At 46.4% G+C, this 19,414-nt stretch overlaps 2 protein-coding genes across 4 annotated transcripts in view; one reads left to right on the plus strand and one right to left on the minus strand.

Moving 5' to 3' along the window:
* SNCG (synuclein gamma) overlaps positions 1-19,414 on the minus strand; it is a 64,465-nt gene that overhangs the window by 38,792 nt on the left and 6,259 nt on the right. For all 3 annotated transcript variants that reach the window (XM_054034925.1, XM_054034924.1, XM_054034926.1), the window contains one exon: positions 3,703-3,805. In XM_054034925.1, coding sequence (XP_053890900.1) covers positions 3,703-3,745 — 43 coding nt within the window. In that variant the 5' untranslated portion in view covers positions 3,746-3,805. The remainder of the gene's footprint in view (positions 1-3,702; positions 3,806-19,414) is intronic.
* MMRN2 (multimerin 2) overlaps positions 927-19,414 on the plus strand; it is a 56,219-nt gene continuing 37,731 nt past the window's right edge. The window contains exon 1 of the mRNA XM_054034921.1: positions 927-1,405. Coding sequence (XP_053890896.1) covers positions 1,095-1,405 — 311 coding nt within the window. The 5' untranslated portion in view covers positions 927-1,094. The remainder of the gene's footprint in view (positions 1,406-19,414) is intronic.

The raw sequence follows: 19,414 nt of genomic DNA on the forward strand, positions 1-19,414 counted from the left end.
AAGTTTTGTTTAGTAAGGGTGCACCTTTTAATAATTTATACATCCCTTTCTACATTGCAGCTGTCCTTGCTGTACTAGGCCCATAGATAGACGATTGCAGTCTCCAGGATAATCAATATTTTAGCACTTTTCATTAGTATTAAAAAATGTGTTTCATTATTAATGTGCAAATGGCTGTGTAATCTGTATATTTTGGCTGCTTCATTTCTAAGCAGCAGATCTTAAAAGCTGCATAAGATAAATTCTAATACCCAAAAGAGAGGTGAGGACTTGACACTCCAAAACAGTAATAGGACACAGAAATACTGCCATATACTCTATGTGTGATATGTCCAATCTGACTGAGGATAAGGGCTGAATAGACGATACAAGATTGAATGGAAAGATATGTGATGAAAGATAAGCCTAATGGGGTTTGGAAGTAGGTACTGATTGGAACAGTCATTATTATCTGTAGCCCAAAAGTCCTCCTTTAGAACCCATGTTACTATAGCAGCTTTGTTTTTAAGACTCTTCATGTTTGGTTCAGTTTTTTGTCAGTGAAGGAATTCAGCTGATACACAAGCACAATGAATACTATAACTATGCTAAAAATTATAACCGGTGCCTTCCATCCTTTAAATCATAGCAGTAACGTATGAGCAGATGCTATAGCAGGTTGGTTTGTGACATATTCTCGGGCTTGGCAACACCACAGTGGAAATCTGCTACATCGCTCAATATTTTCTTTTCTTTCTTTTCCTTTCCTTTAAAGCTAACATCCCTTTCCTGTGCCCCAGGGAGAAGGCAGCTGATAAAGACTAAATTCCTGTTCACCGACAAGTTTAGAAGGCAGCCAAAATCAGAAGTTCCTTGAATAAACTATGACCCTTCCCCCACTTCTTTTCTCCCCTCTCTCAGTCTTTTGAGCTCCCCACAGGAACCCAGCCTCACATTGTTTGATGGCCTCTGACATTTTCACATCACTGGGAGGGTTGAAAGCTTTTTCCGCTCTTTGTTACAAGGCTTTTTTTTTTTCCCTCTTCCAAGTTTTAACTTAAAAAATATTATGAGGGCATTCCAGAAGTAATTCAGTCTGAGCTTCAGGGAAGAGAATGAGAGGCAGGTGTGGCTGGTTAGGAAAAGCCATAATGATAGTGAAGCTTTTGCTCCTCTGTGTTTCAGTAGGACTGGTGGAGCTGGTCACACATTCAAGAAATCCTGGATATGAAGATGGCTCTTTCCACAACTCAAAGACATCAATTTATGGGATATCTACATATCCTCAATGGCCCCCCGGATCACAGGAGGATTGGGAGATGGAGAAGCTCAGGGAGGAGACCCCAGAGCATCTTTCAAGCACCATAACTTCACATCAAGGAGAGAGAGATGATTCAGAAGCTGGAACCCCACAGTCCAGAAATGGGTAAGTAAGATATTTACTCCTGCATATAATAGCACTGGGCTCCTGCTTGGAAGAAAGAGTCTCCTATAAAGAATAGATCAGATTCTCAGGTTTATATCATGTCTGTATGGGGGTGGTGGTGGTGTTAGATGTTACAACTGCCAAATGAAAAGCAAAATAAATAGTCTGTAGAGGATGAAACCATGGAAGACTTAGGCTCTGTTCCTCATCCCGAAATAGGAAGGCTGAGTGTGCTTCCCATGTGCATACACAGCACTTAGCACAATGCTGTCCTGATATTGGTTTGGGCCTCAAGCTGCTACTGTAATACAGACAAGTAATAGTTGTGAGGTAAAGCTGGTTGAATTAAACTCATTAATTTATCCATTTTTTCTCTTCCCAATCCAATCCTGATTTATGCATGTGCATTTATTTGTTGTATGGAAGTACTGACTGAACAGTGTGTACAGACAGATTTCAGCCTAGGGTGTTGATGAAAAATGTTCATTTTGACTATGCACTATTCATTGTTTGTGGTGTGTGATTGGTCACCTAAATCACATGGTATTATTTCTGCTCCCTCATTGGGTAACACATATTAAGAAGAGGACAGGAAATAGTAATGAATGAATAGAGAATAATGAACAATGTCTAATTCTAGTTACGCAGAAAATGTTCTTGTTCACATGTGGATACAGGTATTGGTACAAACAGCCATTCTCCAGGCATTGGTGTGAACAAAAAGATGTCCATGTAAATGTTTGCAGGCCCCCATTTAGTACGGTACATAAGCACATGCCTCAACTTTAAAAATGTACGTAAATACCTTGCTGAATCAGGGCCATACTGAATAATAAGGGGTGTGAATGTGATGAAACCAAGCAGTGTTTCAGAATCTGAATGAGTGGTTCTGCAGCATATGATCAGGTGTCCTCTAAAGCAGAGGTGGGCAAACTATGGTCCATGGGCCACATCCGGCCTGCGGGACCGTCCTGCCCGGCCCCTGAGCTCCTGGCCTGGGAGGCTAGCCCCCAGCCCCTCCCCCGTTGTTCCCCCTCCCCGCAGCCTCAGCGCGCCGTGCTGCCGGCGCAATGCTCTGGGCGGCTGGGCAGCGCAGCTGCAGAGCCCAGCCTGACCCGGTGCTCTGTGCTGTGCTGTGCTGTGGCGTGGCTGGCTCCAGCTGGGAGGCGCGGCTCTAGCGCCGCCAGCCACCGGTGCTCCAGGCAGCGTGGTAAGGGGGCAGGGAGCAGGGGGGGTTGGATAGAGGGCAGGGGAGTTTGGGATGTGGATAGGGGTCGGGGCAGTCAGAGGGCAGGGAACAGGGGGGTTGAATGTGGGCAGGGGTCCCGGGTGCGGTCAGGGGACAGGGAGCAGGGGGGGTTGGATAGAGGGCAGGGGAGTTCGGGGTGGTGGTCAGGGGATGGGGGTGTGGATAGGGGTTGGGGCGGTCAGAGGGCAGGAAACAGGGGGGTTGAATGGGTGCAGGGGTCCCGGGGGTTAGTGAGGAAGGAGGAGGGTTGGATGGGGCAGCGGGGGGCAGTCAGGGGTGGATGGGGCAGGGGTCCTGGGGGGGCCCCCCATCAGGGGACAAGAAGCGCAGGGGGGAAATAGGGGACAGGGGCTGGGCATGCCTGGCTGTTTGAGGAGGCACAGCTTCCCCTAACCAGCCCTCCATACATTTTCCAAAACCCGATGCGGCCCTCAGGCCAAAAAGTTTGCTCGCTCCTGCTCTAAAGGGATCCCGTCCCAAGTTATCAATGAGTGGATATAATTTATGGCCTTGAGAATGGACAGAGTGGAGCAGAATGATTGGGATGTCACCCGAAAGAGAGAATTAGGACATTGGATAATAAATAAGTAAGTATCAAGAGGAGATGAACCAAAACCAACGATGATCCACAGCTAAATATTGTTTGTGACAATAAACAGGAGAAAGAAAGCCCATCAGTGTGTGAGAAGTGTGTGTTTTGGCAGAGCTCTGTTCAAGCAGAATATTTTTCAAATTTTTCCAGGACATGTAAGTAGGTCTCTGCTATAAAAGATTCATTCAATCTCCTACCTAGACTTCTGTTTTTGAATCACTGACTGGGACTGCAGATTCCAATCTGGGTCAGCAGCACAGTGAGTGCTATTCACAGCTCCATGCTTTAGGGTGTACTGACACTTTTTTTTATTAATTTCTTTGAATGCCTTCGTGGAAAGGAAAAAGCAAAAATCAATCTACACAGCAAGCAAACAAAAATAAAACCTTGTTAATGCCATGCTTCCCTCTGGCACAAACGAACAAAATCAGCAATTGACTTGTTTCAAAGCCTTACCTAGATGCATAGTTAAGTCCTCTCCACTGTCTGTCACAGGCATTATTTTTCAGTCTTTCTTTTGAGCCGGTTGGTGTCAGTCCTTTATTGTCCAGAAGAGGTACTGTTGAATAATAAGACACACTGTCAGTCCAACCTATCCTAAATACTTAGCATAATGCTTTTAAAATACTCACAGACCCATTCTAGCATAGGGAAGCAAGCCAAAAAGGACACTTTTTTCCCCCCATGTGATAATGCAAGGCACTACTCACTGGACCATAAGGCTGGACAGTGGTGAAATCATATTTCAAAAACACTTCAGGCTTCTTGATGAGTTCTTTACAGCCAGAAAGATCTGCCACTATAAAATTACTGGCATAATGGGATTCTTCCATTTCTGCCCGTATAACCACATGTGTAGCACCATACATTCCTCATTTCCAGGGTCATTTTGGGAAGTACAACACTTCCTTCTCAGGGGACCTTTAAGAATGAGGGTTTATGGTGAGTTGAGTCATAGTGCCAGTCCTGATCTCCAACATAATACAGGTTACAGCAGTGATGTTTATAGGCCAATGGCATCTCTCCAGGGAAAGAGACACCTCAGATATATGCAGAGATTTATGCTTTGCTTGGAGAAGACCATTTCCAAAGCTGGCAGTGGAGGGAGACAGTTTATGCTGTTCTCCATTCATGAGGTTCACAATCCAAGTTGTAGATTCTGTTCCAGATTAACAAAGTAAGGACTCTGCACAGGAATACATGTACCATACACATGCAGATACCCAAAATGCACATAGAAATCTTGTATTCACATGCGCAGGTATCCAGTTAAGCAAGCACACAAATTGTAGGCAACAAGTTAAGCATTTGTAAATGTCTGTGATCTGTTGACCATATTTGACTTTGAAAAGTTGGGCTTCTACGTCCACCAGAGTATGAATAGAATGAAGTATTCGGGGTGACTAAGTGGTAAGATGGAGATAAAACACCGCACAATTAGCTACAGAGAGTGAGGTAAAACATGGCTCACTACCAAGTTCTTGTCCATCAGACTTAGGTTTACCCTTGAAATGAGAGCACACCGTCATTTCAGAATCCTGCTAAAGAAACAGACGATAACTCTGTAGTATCTCTACCTATTATAGCCTCGCAACCCTACAAAAATGATGATCATTTCACATAAACATGCATGGAAAATAGCAGGGTAACAGGCAACAGGCTTTGCAAAATAAGCCAGAAGTCCCCTTAAAACAAACAGAGCATTATTTTGTTCACAGCATCTGTTTGAATTTAACTAGATACCACAGTGACTGATACATTGAAAAAGCCTAAAATAACCAGACAGAGAGAACAGATGCCTGGTGATGGCTCCACACCTAAAATGAGGTGTTTCATTGCAGCTCATCAGCTGCATGGATGTGTCACCTCAGCAATAAGACACCCTCAAAACAACAAGACTGTTCTAACAGAAAGAGTTCAAGAAGAATAGAACTCCTAAAAGTTAGTGCTCAGCCTTTGGATCAGGTGCTTGTGACCAGACTCTTTTGTGGATAACCGATGGGTAAACAAAGCTGCAGAAGAGAGTAAGAAGTGGGTAGTAACCGGTTATCATGTCAATGGGGGAACATATAATTTATCAAAGCACTTTTATCCTCTTGGCCTATAAGTCATTTTCTATGTGTAAGTAACCTGTGATGTAGGATTAGTGGCTGCATGAACACAGAAAACTGATGGAAGAATTCTGTAGGTTAGATATTCTCAAACTTTTGTATGGATGACCCCTTCCACACAGCAAGCTTCTGAGTGAGACATTCCCCCCTTATAAATTAAACACACATTTTTTTAATATTTAACCCTGTTATAAATGCTGGAGGTGAAGCAGGATTTGGGGTGGAGGCTGACAGCTCGCGACCCCCAAGTAATAACCTTGTGACCCCTGAAAGGTGTCAACCTCCAGTTTGAGAACTCCCTGCTGTAGGTGTTGCCTATTGCCAGAAATGCTTGCTCTATGAGATTGTCAACAATTTTATGAAAAATGTCAATATTCTAAAATTATTTTCATTTTGAACCAATTTTAACATCTTTTAAATGTTTTGCTTTTTTTTTAATTTTAAAAATTATATATTTATATTTTGTTTTTTATTGTCTTCTTTACTTCTCTCCTCCCAGTCATTTTGAAAAAGGAAATCAGTTTTCCAAAATTACTGGAAAGGGGAAGAGTAAAACAAGGACAATATGATGAAAAAAAGAGGTCAGAAAAAAAGAAAAGGAAAACATGAAAAATATTGTATAAAATAAAAATATCCTTGTGAGCAGTGTTTCCACAAAAATTTGAACAAGAAAATAATTTATATTGAAATATTTTGAGCAGCTCTGCTCTCTATGGCTGGCCAATCACAGAGAGCCCTTCTTGCTTGTGAGACCCAAATATCTCCCAGATAGCTGACCTCAGTGGATCATACTTGCCCATTTCCCCAGCAGGATAAATGGAGAGGACAGGGACATAAGAGTTAAATTGAGCAGTCCCTTGAGTCTCTCCTCACCAGCCTTCATCAAGTTAGATGTGAGCTTGAGAGGAGGATAGAAAAAACACATTCTAGATTGCACATATATCTAACCAAAAAAAACCCCATCATTGGTTATTTTTCCATAATAGATCATAGGAATGTTTGTACTACTCACTCTAACTGTACAGCAGATGGCCTAATGGTGAGGAAGAATCTGCTATTTTAATCAGCCTTCTTGCTTCTGGAGATGGTCTCTTAGAGGGTAGCCTGAGGATATGACTGGATACAAGGAAGCTCCAAAAGTAGCCCAGCATTGGAGCCAAAGTCAAAGAGGGGCTTTTAAGGTTGCGGGATGTCAGCACCCAGGTGTTAGCTACTCTTGTTTACAGCCAACTGGCTGTCTCAAATTAGTGCCTAATGAAAAGGCAGCACATCTAGCAAATAGGATAGCAGTGGTGCCACACTATTAACCACTACTGGACTGACACATTCTATGGACGCTTAAAGCTCAGCTTAAACAAACAAGCCACTTTAGAAGAGTCTTTGCCTAATTTGGAGCAGTTTCCAATAAAGAGCTAGATTGCAGCATATGGCCACAGCCCTATACAGGGCCTGGTGCTGAGTCGCATCATTCCATGGAGAGCTCATGAAAGGATTGTGCTGTGTGGTGAGCAGCGGAGTGCAGGAGCCATATGGTGTTTTCACTGTCCTTTAGGCTGGACCCTCCAAACAGGCAGGGAAACCATTATTTGTGTGCTCTTCACCCCACATCTGTACAAGGCCAGGGACACTGTGATGCAGCAATGAAAAGAAAAGCAGATTTCTTTGCCCCAGTAGGATTTCTAGATCCTTGCCAAAGACTTCTCTTACTTTCAAAGATCCAGCTGAAGAGCAAATGCTGTGCCTTTATAATGGACTCTGTTCTGTATTATCGACATAGCATATAGCTTCAGCACATTTTCATTGGGTAGAGCTACCACACAATGCTTACTAAGAGATTATTCCTCAAATCAATCATGGTTTAAAATCCCTAGCCTATACATCCACTCCCCTGAATGTTCAAATGACTGAGCAGGATTATAGCTAAAGTCCCATTGGGGCTAAAACTCAGAGAAGTAAACCTGCCCACTCCGATTCCATTTAGTCGCAGTGAGTGATCTATTCTCATTTTGATTCAAAAACAAACCAAGCATTTAAGTTAATGTTCTATGGGCCAGTTTTAGAAGCTATAATTGGTGCGATTAGAGATAAGATCTGGCTGCTGTGCTGGAATTATCGAATCTTCAGCCAGGCACAGGAGAATGGTTTGGCCATATAGCTCACACACAGAGAATCTTAATCTGTTGCAGTTTTCTACATTGTGAAAATGGGTTCACTAAAATAAAAACAGCAATTTTTAAAATATAGCAAAAGCAAAAACTTGGAAAAAACCCTCTTCCCCCCCAGTTATTTGATAATTGCAGTAAACACATCAGGGCCTAGGCACACATTTTTAGATATCACTTTTTCTTGATTATATGAAGGCTTCCCAGAATCACCCCAGGTGTGTCATTATCTCACAATAGCACACATCTACACTTCCTTTAACACTGCTCCTAAGGCCTTGGCTACACTTGCGAGTTACAGTGCTGTAAACCGCCCCCAGCGCTGTAACTCACTCCCTGTCCACACTGGCAAGGCATTTGCAGCGCTGTATCTCCATGGTTGCAGCGCTGCATGTACTCCACCTCTCCAAAAGGAATAACGAGTATTGCGCTGCCGCTGCAGCACCAGGGTGGCCGCCCAATGCGCTGTGAATGGCCTCCAGAATTATTCGGCAGTAACTCACAATGCCTGTTCTAGCCACTCTGGTCATCAGTTCAAACTCTACTGCCCTGGCCTCAGGTAACCAACCATGTGACCGACCCTTTACATTCCCCGGGAATTTTAAAAATCCCCTTCCTGTTTGCTCAGCCCGGCGTGGTGTGGAGTGCTATCAGCGAATCTTTCCAGGTGACCATGCCTCCACGCGCCAAGCGAGCCCCAGCATGGAGCAATGGCGAGTTGCTGGACCTCATCAGTGTTTGGGGGGAGGAAGCTGTCCAGTCCCAGCTGCGCTCCAGCCGTAGGAATTACGATACCTTCAGGAAAGTATCAAAGGACATGATGGAAAGGGGCCATGACCGGGACGCCCTGCAGTGCAGGATTAAAGTCGAGGAGCTGAGGAGTGTCTACTGCAAAGCCCGCGACGCAAACGGCTGCTCGGGTGCTCCCCCCGCGACTTGCAGATTCTACAAGGAGCTGGAGGTTAACCCCACCTCCACTCCGAGCACCACCATGGATACTTCAGAGCCGGTGTGTGGTGGGGGGAGGAGGAGGAGGAGGAGGAAAACAGGAGTGATGGTGGTGGGCCGGATGGAGACACCCCAGAATCCCTGGAGCCATGCAGCCAGGAGCTCTTCTCGAGCCAGGAAGAAGGTAGCCAGTCACAGCGGCCGGTACTTGGTGGAGGACAAACAGAAGAGCAGGTTCCTGGTAAGCATTTTTTTTTTTTTCAGGAAGGAATTTTTTTGATGTGGGCTCTTTGGGAGAGGAGGGTTAGGCATGCATGCCTAGATGTGGAATAGTGCACTGATGTGGTTTATCACATTGCGGTAATCGGCCTCGGTAATCTCCTCGAATGTCTCATCCAGAACATGTGCAATGCGCTTGCGCAGGTTTATAGGGAGAGCCACCATAGTCCTTGTCCCAGCCAGGCTAACGTGTCCGCACCACTGTGCCGCAAGGGGCAGGGGACCATTGCTGCACACAGGCAAGCTGCATATGGGCCAGGGTGGAAGCCGCATTGCAGTAGAAGACCCTCCCTTGCTTCCCAGGTCACCCTCAGCAGCGAGATATCGTCCAGGATGAACTCCTGTGGAAAATGTTGGGACAGTGTTCAGTGTAGGTGCCCCCTGAAGCTGTTGGCTCTCCCCAAGGCACAGAAACCCAGAGGACAGTGCAGCCCTGAAACAATCAGTCCCCATTACTCACCATTTTGAGGCTCCCGTGGGATATGTGTGCTCTGTTTCAGACGGGAAAATTATGCTATTGTGTAGACCCTGTGTGTTTTCTACTCCTTAAGTGCGGGGGGAATCATTACTCTGTCTGGTATAAACAATGCTGCCTCTGTTAAATGTTGCATTTTGCCTATACAGCTGCATCAACCTTGAGACCTCAGCCATCCCTCTTATCGCCTGCTCAGAGACTGCAAAGACTCAGGAAGAGACCATGAAAAAGCAAAGAAGATATGCTGCAAGAAGTGATGTGGCAATCTATTAAAGGGAATGAGAAGGCACAGGACTGGAGGGAGAGAGAAAGCAGGATCCGCCAGGAAAATGCAGCCCACTGGCGGCAAAGCACCGCGCACCGCAGCAAAGCACTGATAGGCTCATCAGCATCCTGGAGCGCCAAGCAGATGCTATCCAGGAGCTGGTAGCCATGCAGAAAGAGGAGCAGTACTGAAAACGCAAACGCCACCCCCCCCCCACAGCCCTTGTCCCAAAACTCTTTCCGTTGTGCCCCACTGTCACCTCCAACCCACTTTCCCCAACTTTCACGTTCTTCACGCCACCCGCTGCCTCCAACACCAGTATCTTCACCACTCAACCCTGAAAACCACGACCCTTACCCTCTGCACTCAACCCCCATCACCATGCAGTATAGCTGCCCTGAAGTGCAGCACTCACTGCACAGCACATCAGACAGGACATACGCGAATCTGATATTGTACTGTTCCCCACTCCACCCCCTTCTTTCTTTTCAATAAATAATTTTTTTTTCTTTTCAATAAATGGATTCTTTGGCTTTGAAAACATTCTTTATTATTGCATAAAGTAAAAGACTCCTTAGCCCAGGAAATAAACAGGCACTGCAAGTCTGCTAAGCAGACACTGATTCCTAAAGATTGGAACTACTGCACTTCACTCCCGTGGAGGGCACCAGATATCACTGCTGGTTTTCAGCCTCAAATTGCTCCCTCAAGGCATCCCTAATCCTTGTAGCCCCGTGCTGAGCCCCTGTAATAGCCCTGCTCTCTGGCTGTGCAAATTCAGCCTGCAGGTGTTGAACCTCAGAGGTCCATGCCTGAGTGAAGCTTTCACCCCTCCCTTCACAAATATTATGGAGGGCACAGCACGCGGATATAACCGCATGGATGCTGCTTTCGGCCAAGTCCAGCTTCCCATACAGAGATCGCCAGCGGGCCTTTAAATGGCCAAAGGCACACTCCACAGTCATTCAGCACCGGCTCAGCCTGTAGTTGAACCGTTCCTTGCTGCTGTCAAGGCTCCCTGTGTAGGGTTTCATGAGCCATGGCATTAACTGGTAAGCGGGATCTCCAACGATCACAATGGGCATTTCAACTTCCCCTACCGTGATCTTCCGCTCTGGGAAAAAAGTCCCGGCCTGCATCTTCCTGAACAGCCAAGTGTTCCAAAAGATGCATGCATCACACACCTTTCCAGGCCAGCCTGTGTTAATGTCAATGAAACGCCCGCGGTGATCCACAAGTGCCTGGAGAACCATAGAGAAATACCCCTTCTGATTAACGTACTTGGATCCTAGGTGGGGTGGTGCCAGAATAGGAATGTGCGTCCCATCTATCGCCCCTCCACAGTTAGGGAACCCCATTTGTGCAAAGCCATCCACTATTTCCTGCACGTTACCCAGAGTCACGGTTCTTCTGAGTAGGATGTGATTAATGGTCTTGCAAACTTGCATCAACACGATTCCAATGGTCGACTTTCCCACTCCAAACTGGTTTGCGACTGACCGGTAGCTGTCTGGAGTTGCCAGCTTCCAGATTGCAATAGCCACCCGCTTCTCCACTGGCAGGGCAGCTCTCAATCTTGTGTCCTTTCGCCACAGGGTGGGGGCGAGCTCCTCACACAGTCCCATGAAAGTGGCTTTTCTCATCCGAAAGTTCTGCAGCCACTGCTCATCATCCCAGACTTCCATGACAATGTGATCCCACCACTCGGTGCTTGTTTCTGGAGCCCAAAAGCAGCGTTCCACGGTGCTGAGCATGTCAATGAATGCCACAAGCAATTTCGTGTCGTACGCGTTATGCGGCTCGATAGCATAGCGGGACTCCTCACCCTCACTCTCACTGTCACTTTGGATCTTAAGGAATAGTTCGACAGCCAAACGTGACGTGCTGGCGAGACTCGTCAGCATATACCTCAGCAGTTCGGACTCCATTTCCCACAGACAGATTGCGCTGCACAGAAACCGTTGAAAGATGGCACCAAAGGTGGACAGAAACAAAGGGATTTCTGGGATGCGAAGCGATGAATCACGGGGCATTGGGACAGGACCCAGAATCCCCCGCACCCACGCCCCCTTCCCACAACCTACGGCGCCAGAATGGGAAGAGGTGCTCTGTGGGATAGCTGCCCATAATGCACCACTCCCAATAGCGCTGCAATTGCCGCAAATGTGGCCACGACAGTGCGCTGGGCAGCTGTCAGTGTGGACAGACTGCAGCGCTTTCCCTACTCAGCTGCATGAAGTCAGGTTTAACTCACAGCGCTGTACATCTGCAAGTGTAGCCAAGGCCTACGTCTGTTGTGGGGAAGGTCAAAAGCCAGCAGCTCCACATTCGGATTATTCTGTTTGGGTGACAAAATAAGGTTGCAGTGACTCTTCAAAGTGTTGGAAGCAGATAAAAACAAAACAAAATCCCCATCGCTCTTTTTCAAGGGGAAGTCAGAACAATGCTCTAGCTCGATAGTTTATTTGCCTTGTCTGCTTTTACAGGAAAACACCCGTCAATTGAATCAAGCCCTGTTTCATGTTGACTAGTTTATTGCTATAAAAGTAAAACAGGGACTTTCTTAGGAATTGGCTGACCATTGAAAACTCCCAGCTTCTCATATGTGGAGAGTTCACATTGAATATAGACAACATCTGCTTGAAATAAAATTAGCTTGGATGAAATACAATTAGGTATTATATGATGCTCAAGTGCTCAGATGCTGGTAGGGTGGTGACTGTGCAAACAAATGGAGCAGCCACTGTCTGTTAGGAATAGCTTAAACCCTGTCTACACTGGCAAGTTCCTGTACAGTAAAGCAGCTTTCTGTGTTGTAACTCCCGAGATATACACAATGCCAGGCCACTTAGTGCACAGAAACTGCGCAGTTGTAGAGCTGTAATAAAACCCACCCCAATGAGAGGCCTACAGCTTTCTGCACTGGGGCTACAGCACCGCAGTGCCAATGTAGACAGTGATCGATTACAGCGCTGCGATTGGCCTCCAGGAGGTGTCCCACAATGCCTGTTCTCGCCTCTCTGGTCGTCGGTTTGAACTCTACTGCCCTACCCTCAGGTGACCAACCGTTATCCCTACCCCAATGGTCTCAGCACATCTTTCCAGGTGGCCATGCCTGCTCCACACACCAGGCAATCCCCCGCTTAGAGCTGCTGGACCTCATCAGCATTTGGGGAGAGGAGGCTGTCCAGTCCCAGCTGCGCTCCCGCTGTAGGATACCTACGGACAGATTTCACAATGCATGACAGAAAGGGGCCATGACCGGGACACACTGCAGTGCAGGGTCAAAGTGAAGGAACTGTGGAATGCCTACCTCAAGGCACGGGAGGCAAACCACCGCTCCGGTGCTGCGCCCACAAGCTGCCAGTTCTATAAAGAGCTGGACACGATACTCAGCGGCAACCCCACCTCCACTGCGAAGACCCCTGTGGATATTTTGATGGTTCATGTGCCAGTCAAACGTGGACCGACCCAGGAGGAGGAAATCTTGGACGAGGAGGAGGAGGGGGACCCAAAGGCAGAGGATGACTTGGAGGTCATCAGCCAGGAGCTCTTTTCTACCCTGGAGGTGGCTAGCCAGTTACAGCTGTCAAATGTTGGCGAAGCTCAAACATGAGAGGAGGCCCCTGGTTTATTAATTCCATATGGTTTGTCCAAGATATTGTCAATCTGTCACATGTATTATACCAATTTTGCAGATGGGTAAACTGAGGCAGAGAATTCCTATCAAACACAGGAAATTAGCCCCTTGCTGAAATCAGAGGACAACAAGGGCTCCCTTCAATTGGTGCTGAGAATGGTTTAACTGCAAGTGCTGACAGGTCAAACCATTGTAAGCACCATTATTAAAAATAATCTGAGGCGCTTTCTGCACTCAGAAACAGCACTTATTTAGCATTCGGTGGCTAATAATCAGTAGGGACCTACCAAATTCAAGGCCATGAAAAGTGCGTCATGGACCATGAAATCTGGTCTTTTGTGTGCTTTTACCCTATACTATACAGATTTTATAGGGGTGACCAGCGTTTCTCAAATTGGGGGTCCTGACCCAAAAGGGAGTGGCAGGGGGCATCACAAGGTTATTTTAGGGGCGGAGGGGTAACGGTATTGCCCACCTTACTTTGATGCTGCTTTCAAAGTGGCCAGAGTGGTGGCTGTTGGCCAGGCGCCCAGCTCTGAAGGCAGTGCCCCGCCAGCAGCAGCACAGAAGTAAGGGTGGTAATACCATATCATACCACCCTTACTTCTACACTGCTGCCTTCAGAGCTGCATGGTCGGAGAGTGGTGGCTGCTGACTGAGGGCCCAGCTCTGCAAGCAGCAGTGCAGAAGTAGGGGTGGCAATACCATGCCATGCCATCCTTACTTCTGCGCTGCTGCTGGTGGCAGCTCTGCCGTCAGAGCTGGGATCCTGGCCAGCAGCTGCCACTCTCCAATTATCCAGCTCTGAAGGCATAGCCGCCACCAGCAGCAGAACAGAAGTAAGGGTAGCAATACCACAACCCCTCTTCCAGTAACCTTGCAACCCCTTCCCAACTCCTTTTCAGGTCAGGACTCCTACAATTACAACACTGTGAAATTTCAGATTTAAATAGCTGAAATCATGAAATTTACAATTTTTAAAATCCCATGACTGTGAAATTGACCGATATGAACCATGAATTTGGTAGGACTCGAACAATCAGCATAGCTGCAATGGTGCTCACCCCAAAATGCAGACACAGGCAAGCCTCAGTGTGCATGCGCTGTGCTAGGGGGAACCTTGATTAGCTCAATCAATGCAAACCCCAGCTTGCCCTCATCTGCACTTCAGCACCAGTGCAGCTCCACTTATTGCCAGCCACCAATTGCTATTGTGAAATGCAAACAAGCCCAAGACGCAAGCAGTGGCGTTACTCCAGAGATGAATTTGTCCCATGATTTCTAAAGATAAAATCCAAATTATTTAGCCTTTGACGTGGCTGGACCACTTGCTTTGCAGTGTGAATTGGGAAATAATGATCGTGGACACTTTGTGAAAAGATCAAAATCTCATGTAGAACACTGTTGCAAGGAAAGGCTTGGGTTTTTCTCAAAATAAAATGTAGCCTAATTTTCCTTCTCTCCTGAACCCTGTTTACAGTAAAGCTTCAAAATTAAGTATTGAATTGGCCAAACCTTTCAAATGGGGCTGGTTCACAAACAGCTTTAACCACAGATTAGTGGCTCAGACATTCCATAGGACATAGTCACTAACATCATGATTCATACATCATTACTTACCTCCTTCAATGAGCATTCTGTCCTTCTACTAACCTTTCAGCTACATGCCCAAAGGGCAGGAAGATTAATTCATGTGGTAAAAGAGCACACGGTATTTGCATGCTAATTACTGCTTATAAGAAAAATCAGTGTTTATCACGGCAAGCCCTGTTCCCGCTAAGACACTGCAGCTTCTTAAAAAGTTCACAGCACTTTACTTTCTGCAATGCTGGGAGATGAAAAAAATGTGAGTTACATAAACTGACATGATTTCTCCTTGCTTGGATGAATTTAATGCAATATTCTGCTCACAGATATCTCATTCATGTCAATGGGGGTTTTGCACAGAGACCAAAGACTGAATACTACGTGAATTTTTTTTGTATCAGGTCTGATTTCCTTTCACACTAGTGTAAGCCAGGAGTAACTCCATTTAAGTCAGTGGAGATCCACTGGTGTAAATCAGGCAGGAAGCAAGCCCCCTATTTTTCACATGAACACGGACAGTGGCAACGATTATGTAGCTGCCTTCTTTTGTGCTCTTGTGGGAAAAGAAAAATGTTAAGAGTCTGACAAATTCCCTATTCTGCTCAGGTAGAGAACACTGGAGTTTGCAAAATAATTAAAGAAATGGACTCTGGTGAGAATATAATCATGAAGAAACAGGTGTGAGTGGGCAACTCAACTAAATCCTGTGCACACAAAGGGGTAATAAAATGCATGGAAAAGGCAATTCAGTTCTGCAGGCTTATGTGTGCCAGGGAGACCTCCCTGTACATTGGCCCCAACAGACAAGCAGCACCCCTGCAAGTACGAACTTACAAAGGTTACAGCTGCTAAGCTCAAGGACTCTTCTTTCAGGGCTTCTATTAGAGTAGGGTTCTCTCTCATGGTCACAAGGACAGATCCCTGTCCAGATCTGTCCATAAAAGATGAAATTGCTCCCCAAGCTTGTCCATGTCAAGTGAGGCTTCACGTACAGATCCTAAGAGATCAGGATTGCTGAAAACCTCCAAGCTGGAGGGTGAAGCATGCAAAAAAATAGGATACATTGCTTCAGTCAGTGGTACCGGCTCTGAAGCACAAGGGTTGACATCCACCGACTATATCCAGGAGTGCTGGACCTGATTCTTTGCTGGGGCTGGCCCATCTTTCAGAGGACCACCTAACTACAGCCTCTCAGGACACATGGGAACCAATGGTTCCAACCATCAAAATGCCCCGAATACTGAGACACACAGTCACACACACTACACTTGAGAATATCTTCTTCCCTTACCCTCAGTCTCTTTTCCTCTCCAAGCCGATCCTCCTAAGGGACATTGCCACGCTGGAGTATGGCAGTGCTTAGGTGACACACGAACCATGTCCTCTGCACCCTCCAGTACTGTTGGCCCCCCAATGGAGACAGAGCAGTTCTTGGGCTTGAAGGAGTTAGGCACACCAGCCGTTCTGTCATCTCCTGGTAGGGAGCTGAGCCCTGACAGACAGAGGAGATCTGGATGCCATCCACCCAGATATGACTTCCCCGGAGACTGCTGATACCAAATGCCCTGCCTCCCCCAACCAGTAGATTTCCCGCTCCCAACTGGTTGATCCCTCCTTATGGCCTTAAAGGAGCCTGAGGGAGCCCCATGTAGACACCCCAGATCCATCCCTGAGTCATACCACACTCTCTTACTTTGCACCCACTGTATCCATCAGAGTATGAAGAGGATATTGTTCTGGATCCATAGATACCAATGGGAATCTCGTCCTCATCTCCGGAAAAAGACGTCACTCCATCCTCACCACCTCTGCTGGATGACCATAGGCAGTATCAGAAGCTATTGCAGAGAATGGCCAATGATCTCCAGATACCAATGGAGAAGGTCCAGGACTTGCAATGTTGGCACTTAGATATTCTGCAGCTTACAGATCCAAGCAAGGTGGCACTCCTGTTTAATCAGGCCATCATGGAGCCAGTCAGAGTGGTCTGGCACACCCCAGCCTTATGCGCCCCCACACCTAAGAGGGCTGAGAGATGCTATTTCATCCCCACCAAAAAGGCTGAATTTCTTTTCTCCCATGCACTGCCTGATTTGCTGGTGGTACAGGCAGCCATGGAGAGAGCAAGATCACAACATCCCAAGACCACCCTGGCTGACAGGGGCTCAAAGAGATTGGACCTCTTGGGAAGAAAGGTCTTTTCCTTTACAAGCCTGCAATTCTTTATTGCTAACTATCATGCCTTGTTAGCGAAATATGATTTTAACAATTATTTCAGGCTGGCTGACTTTAAAGACAAGCTTCCCCCTGAGGACAGAGACCAATTTCAGTCTTTCATAGAAGAGCGCAAGTTAATGGCAAAGACATCCCTTCCAGCTGCAGACACAGCATCCCAAGTCTTGGCCACTGACATAGTTATGAGGCATGTCTGGACTTCACTCTTCAAGACTCTCCAAGTTGGTCCAGAACACCAAACAAGACCTGCCGTTCAACAAGTTGAATTTATGTAACAAGAAAACAGATGAATCCCTACACTCTTTGAAAGACCTGAGGTTGACTGTACACACCCTGGGCAATGTATACTCTGACCCTGAGGAGGAAGCACTAGAGGCAGGAGTATAAGCCAAGGCCACCCCCTCCACAGATGTTGTACCACAACTATCCAGTCAAGCCTCCATGTAAACATCAGATGGTTCAGAGGCTTCAATTTTCAGCACTTTCTGCTACCAAAACTTCTAACCCCAAGAGCCACTTTTGATGTCTTGATCAAGATCCATCCGCTGCTATTGATGCCACCCATCTCAACTCCCCTTATCTTTGTGGCCAGTCTCTCATTTTTCACCCACAATTGAGACTCTGTCATGACAGACAGTTGGGTCTTAGAAATTATCCATCAAGGATACTCCATAGAGTTTCTCTCCCTCTGTCCAACAAATCCCCTTCCCAGTGCCCCTTCAGGGATACTCGGAAGAGGTGATTCTTAACAGAAGGCAGGCTCCCTCCTCCAGTGATGGGCAATAGAACAAGTGTCACCTCAGTATCAAGGGAGAGGGTTCTATTCCCCTTATTTCTTACTCCTCCCAAAAAACAGAGGGTGGAGACCTGTTCTGGACTTTTGACAACTTTATTTGAAAGTCAAAATTCAGGGTGGTTACATTAGCACAGACAATCCCCTTCCCACAGGAGGGGATGTGGTTCATGGTTCTTGATATGAAGGATGCCTATTTTTATGTTGATACAAGGAACTTTCTGTGGAATAGAAGACTGTTTCTAGTGGGTCAAGAACACTTCCAGTTCAGAGTCCTTTCCTGTGGAGTAGCAGCAGCTCTCAGAGTATTCACAAACGTTTCCTGTGTGGTGGCAGCCCAAATGAGATGTCAGGGTTATACAGTTTCCCTGTCTTTCGGTGACTGGCTCCTAGTAAGTTGCTCCAGCCAAGAAGTCAGATCACTGACTTTGTTCCTGTTCCATCTTCTAGCAGTGCTGGGTGTCTGTGTTAACACCCACACAGACTATAACCTTTATCGGAGTGACACTGGACTCTTTCAGCAAGAGCTTTCCTCCCCAAGTAAAGAATTCAGGTAATGAGCAATCTGATATTACAGATTACTCACAGACCAAAGACTACAATGAAGATGTGCCTCTCTCTTCTAGGCCACGTGCATTTATGTGACAACATTCGCCAGTCTTGATCTATGATGCCTACAGGTCTGGCTCCGGTTGTTCTACTCAGCAGACAAGGATCATATCAACACAAGAATGACCATTCCCACCAGAGTGATTACCTCTCTAATCTGTTGGTGGAATCCAGAACAAGTGACAATGGGCATCCCCTTCAACATTCCCACCCCCAGTGCCACCATCATAATAGACTCTTTTTGGGTTGTGGTGGTGACCTGAACTACCATGCCATATAAGGTACCCATAGGAAGCCAGACTGCACATCAATCTATTGGAACTGAGTGCTGTCCTGATGGCATTCAGGGCTTTTCTTCCGCTTATACATTCACTCCATATGCAAGTAAAGTCAGACAGTATCACCATACATATTGATTTACATAAACAAACAGGGTGGAGCAAGATCTCTTCTCCCTTGTCTGGAAGCAGTCAGGCTTTGGAACTGGTGCATCAGAAATCGCATCACTATCCAAGCTGAATACCTTTCAGCTGTTCAAAACTCTTTAGCACACAACCTCATCAGACACCAGTCTACAGACTACTAGTGGGAGGTGAGAAGCTCTATCCTGAGCAATATATTTGCTCAGTGGGGAACTCCTCAATGGGATCTCTTTGTGTTCCACACAACAGAAAACTTCCTCTGTATTGTTCCAGAGGAGCTATGGGTCACGTCTCTTGGGATGATGCTCTCCTGTTGTCATGGACAAACCAATTCAGTTATGCCTTTCCTCCCATTCCTCTAGTACCACAAGTCTTGAGAATGGCCCTGTCGTGGTGGATCTAAGTCATTCTCTTAGCACCTAACTGGCCCAGAAAGTTTTGGTTCCTGGAGCTTCTAAGAATGTCAGTCCATCTTCCTGTCAGGATCTCCCCATTCCCAGATCTTTTAATGTAGTAAGGGGGCAAAATCAGAAATCCCAACCCACACTCACTCCACCTCATGGCCTGGTGTTTGGATGGGCATCCGAACCAGAATGCTCTTGTTTGGCACCCATCCAAACTATTGTTACTTAAAGTCAGAAA

Source organism: Malaclemys terrapin, chromosome 7, assembly GCF_027887155.1.
Source record: "Malaclemys terrapin pileata isolate rMalTer1 chromosome 7, rMalTer1.hap1, whole genome shotgun sequence".
Classification (NCBI taxonomy): domain Eukaryota; kingdom Metazoa; phylum Chordata; order Testudines; family Emydidae; genus Malaclemys; species Malaclemys terrapin.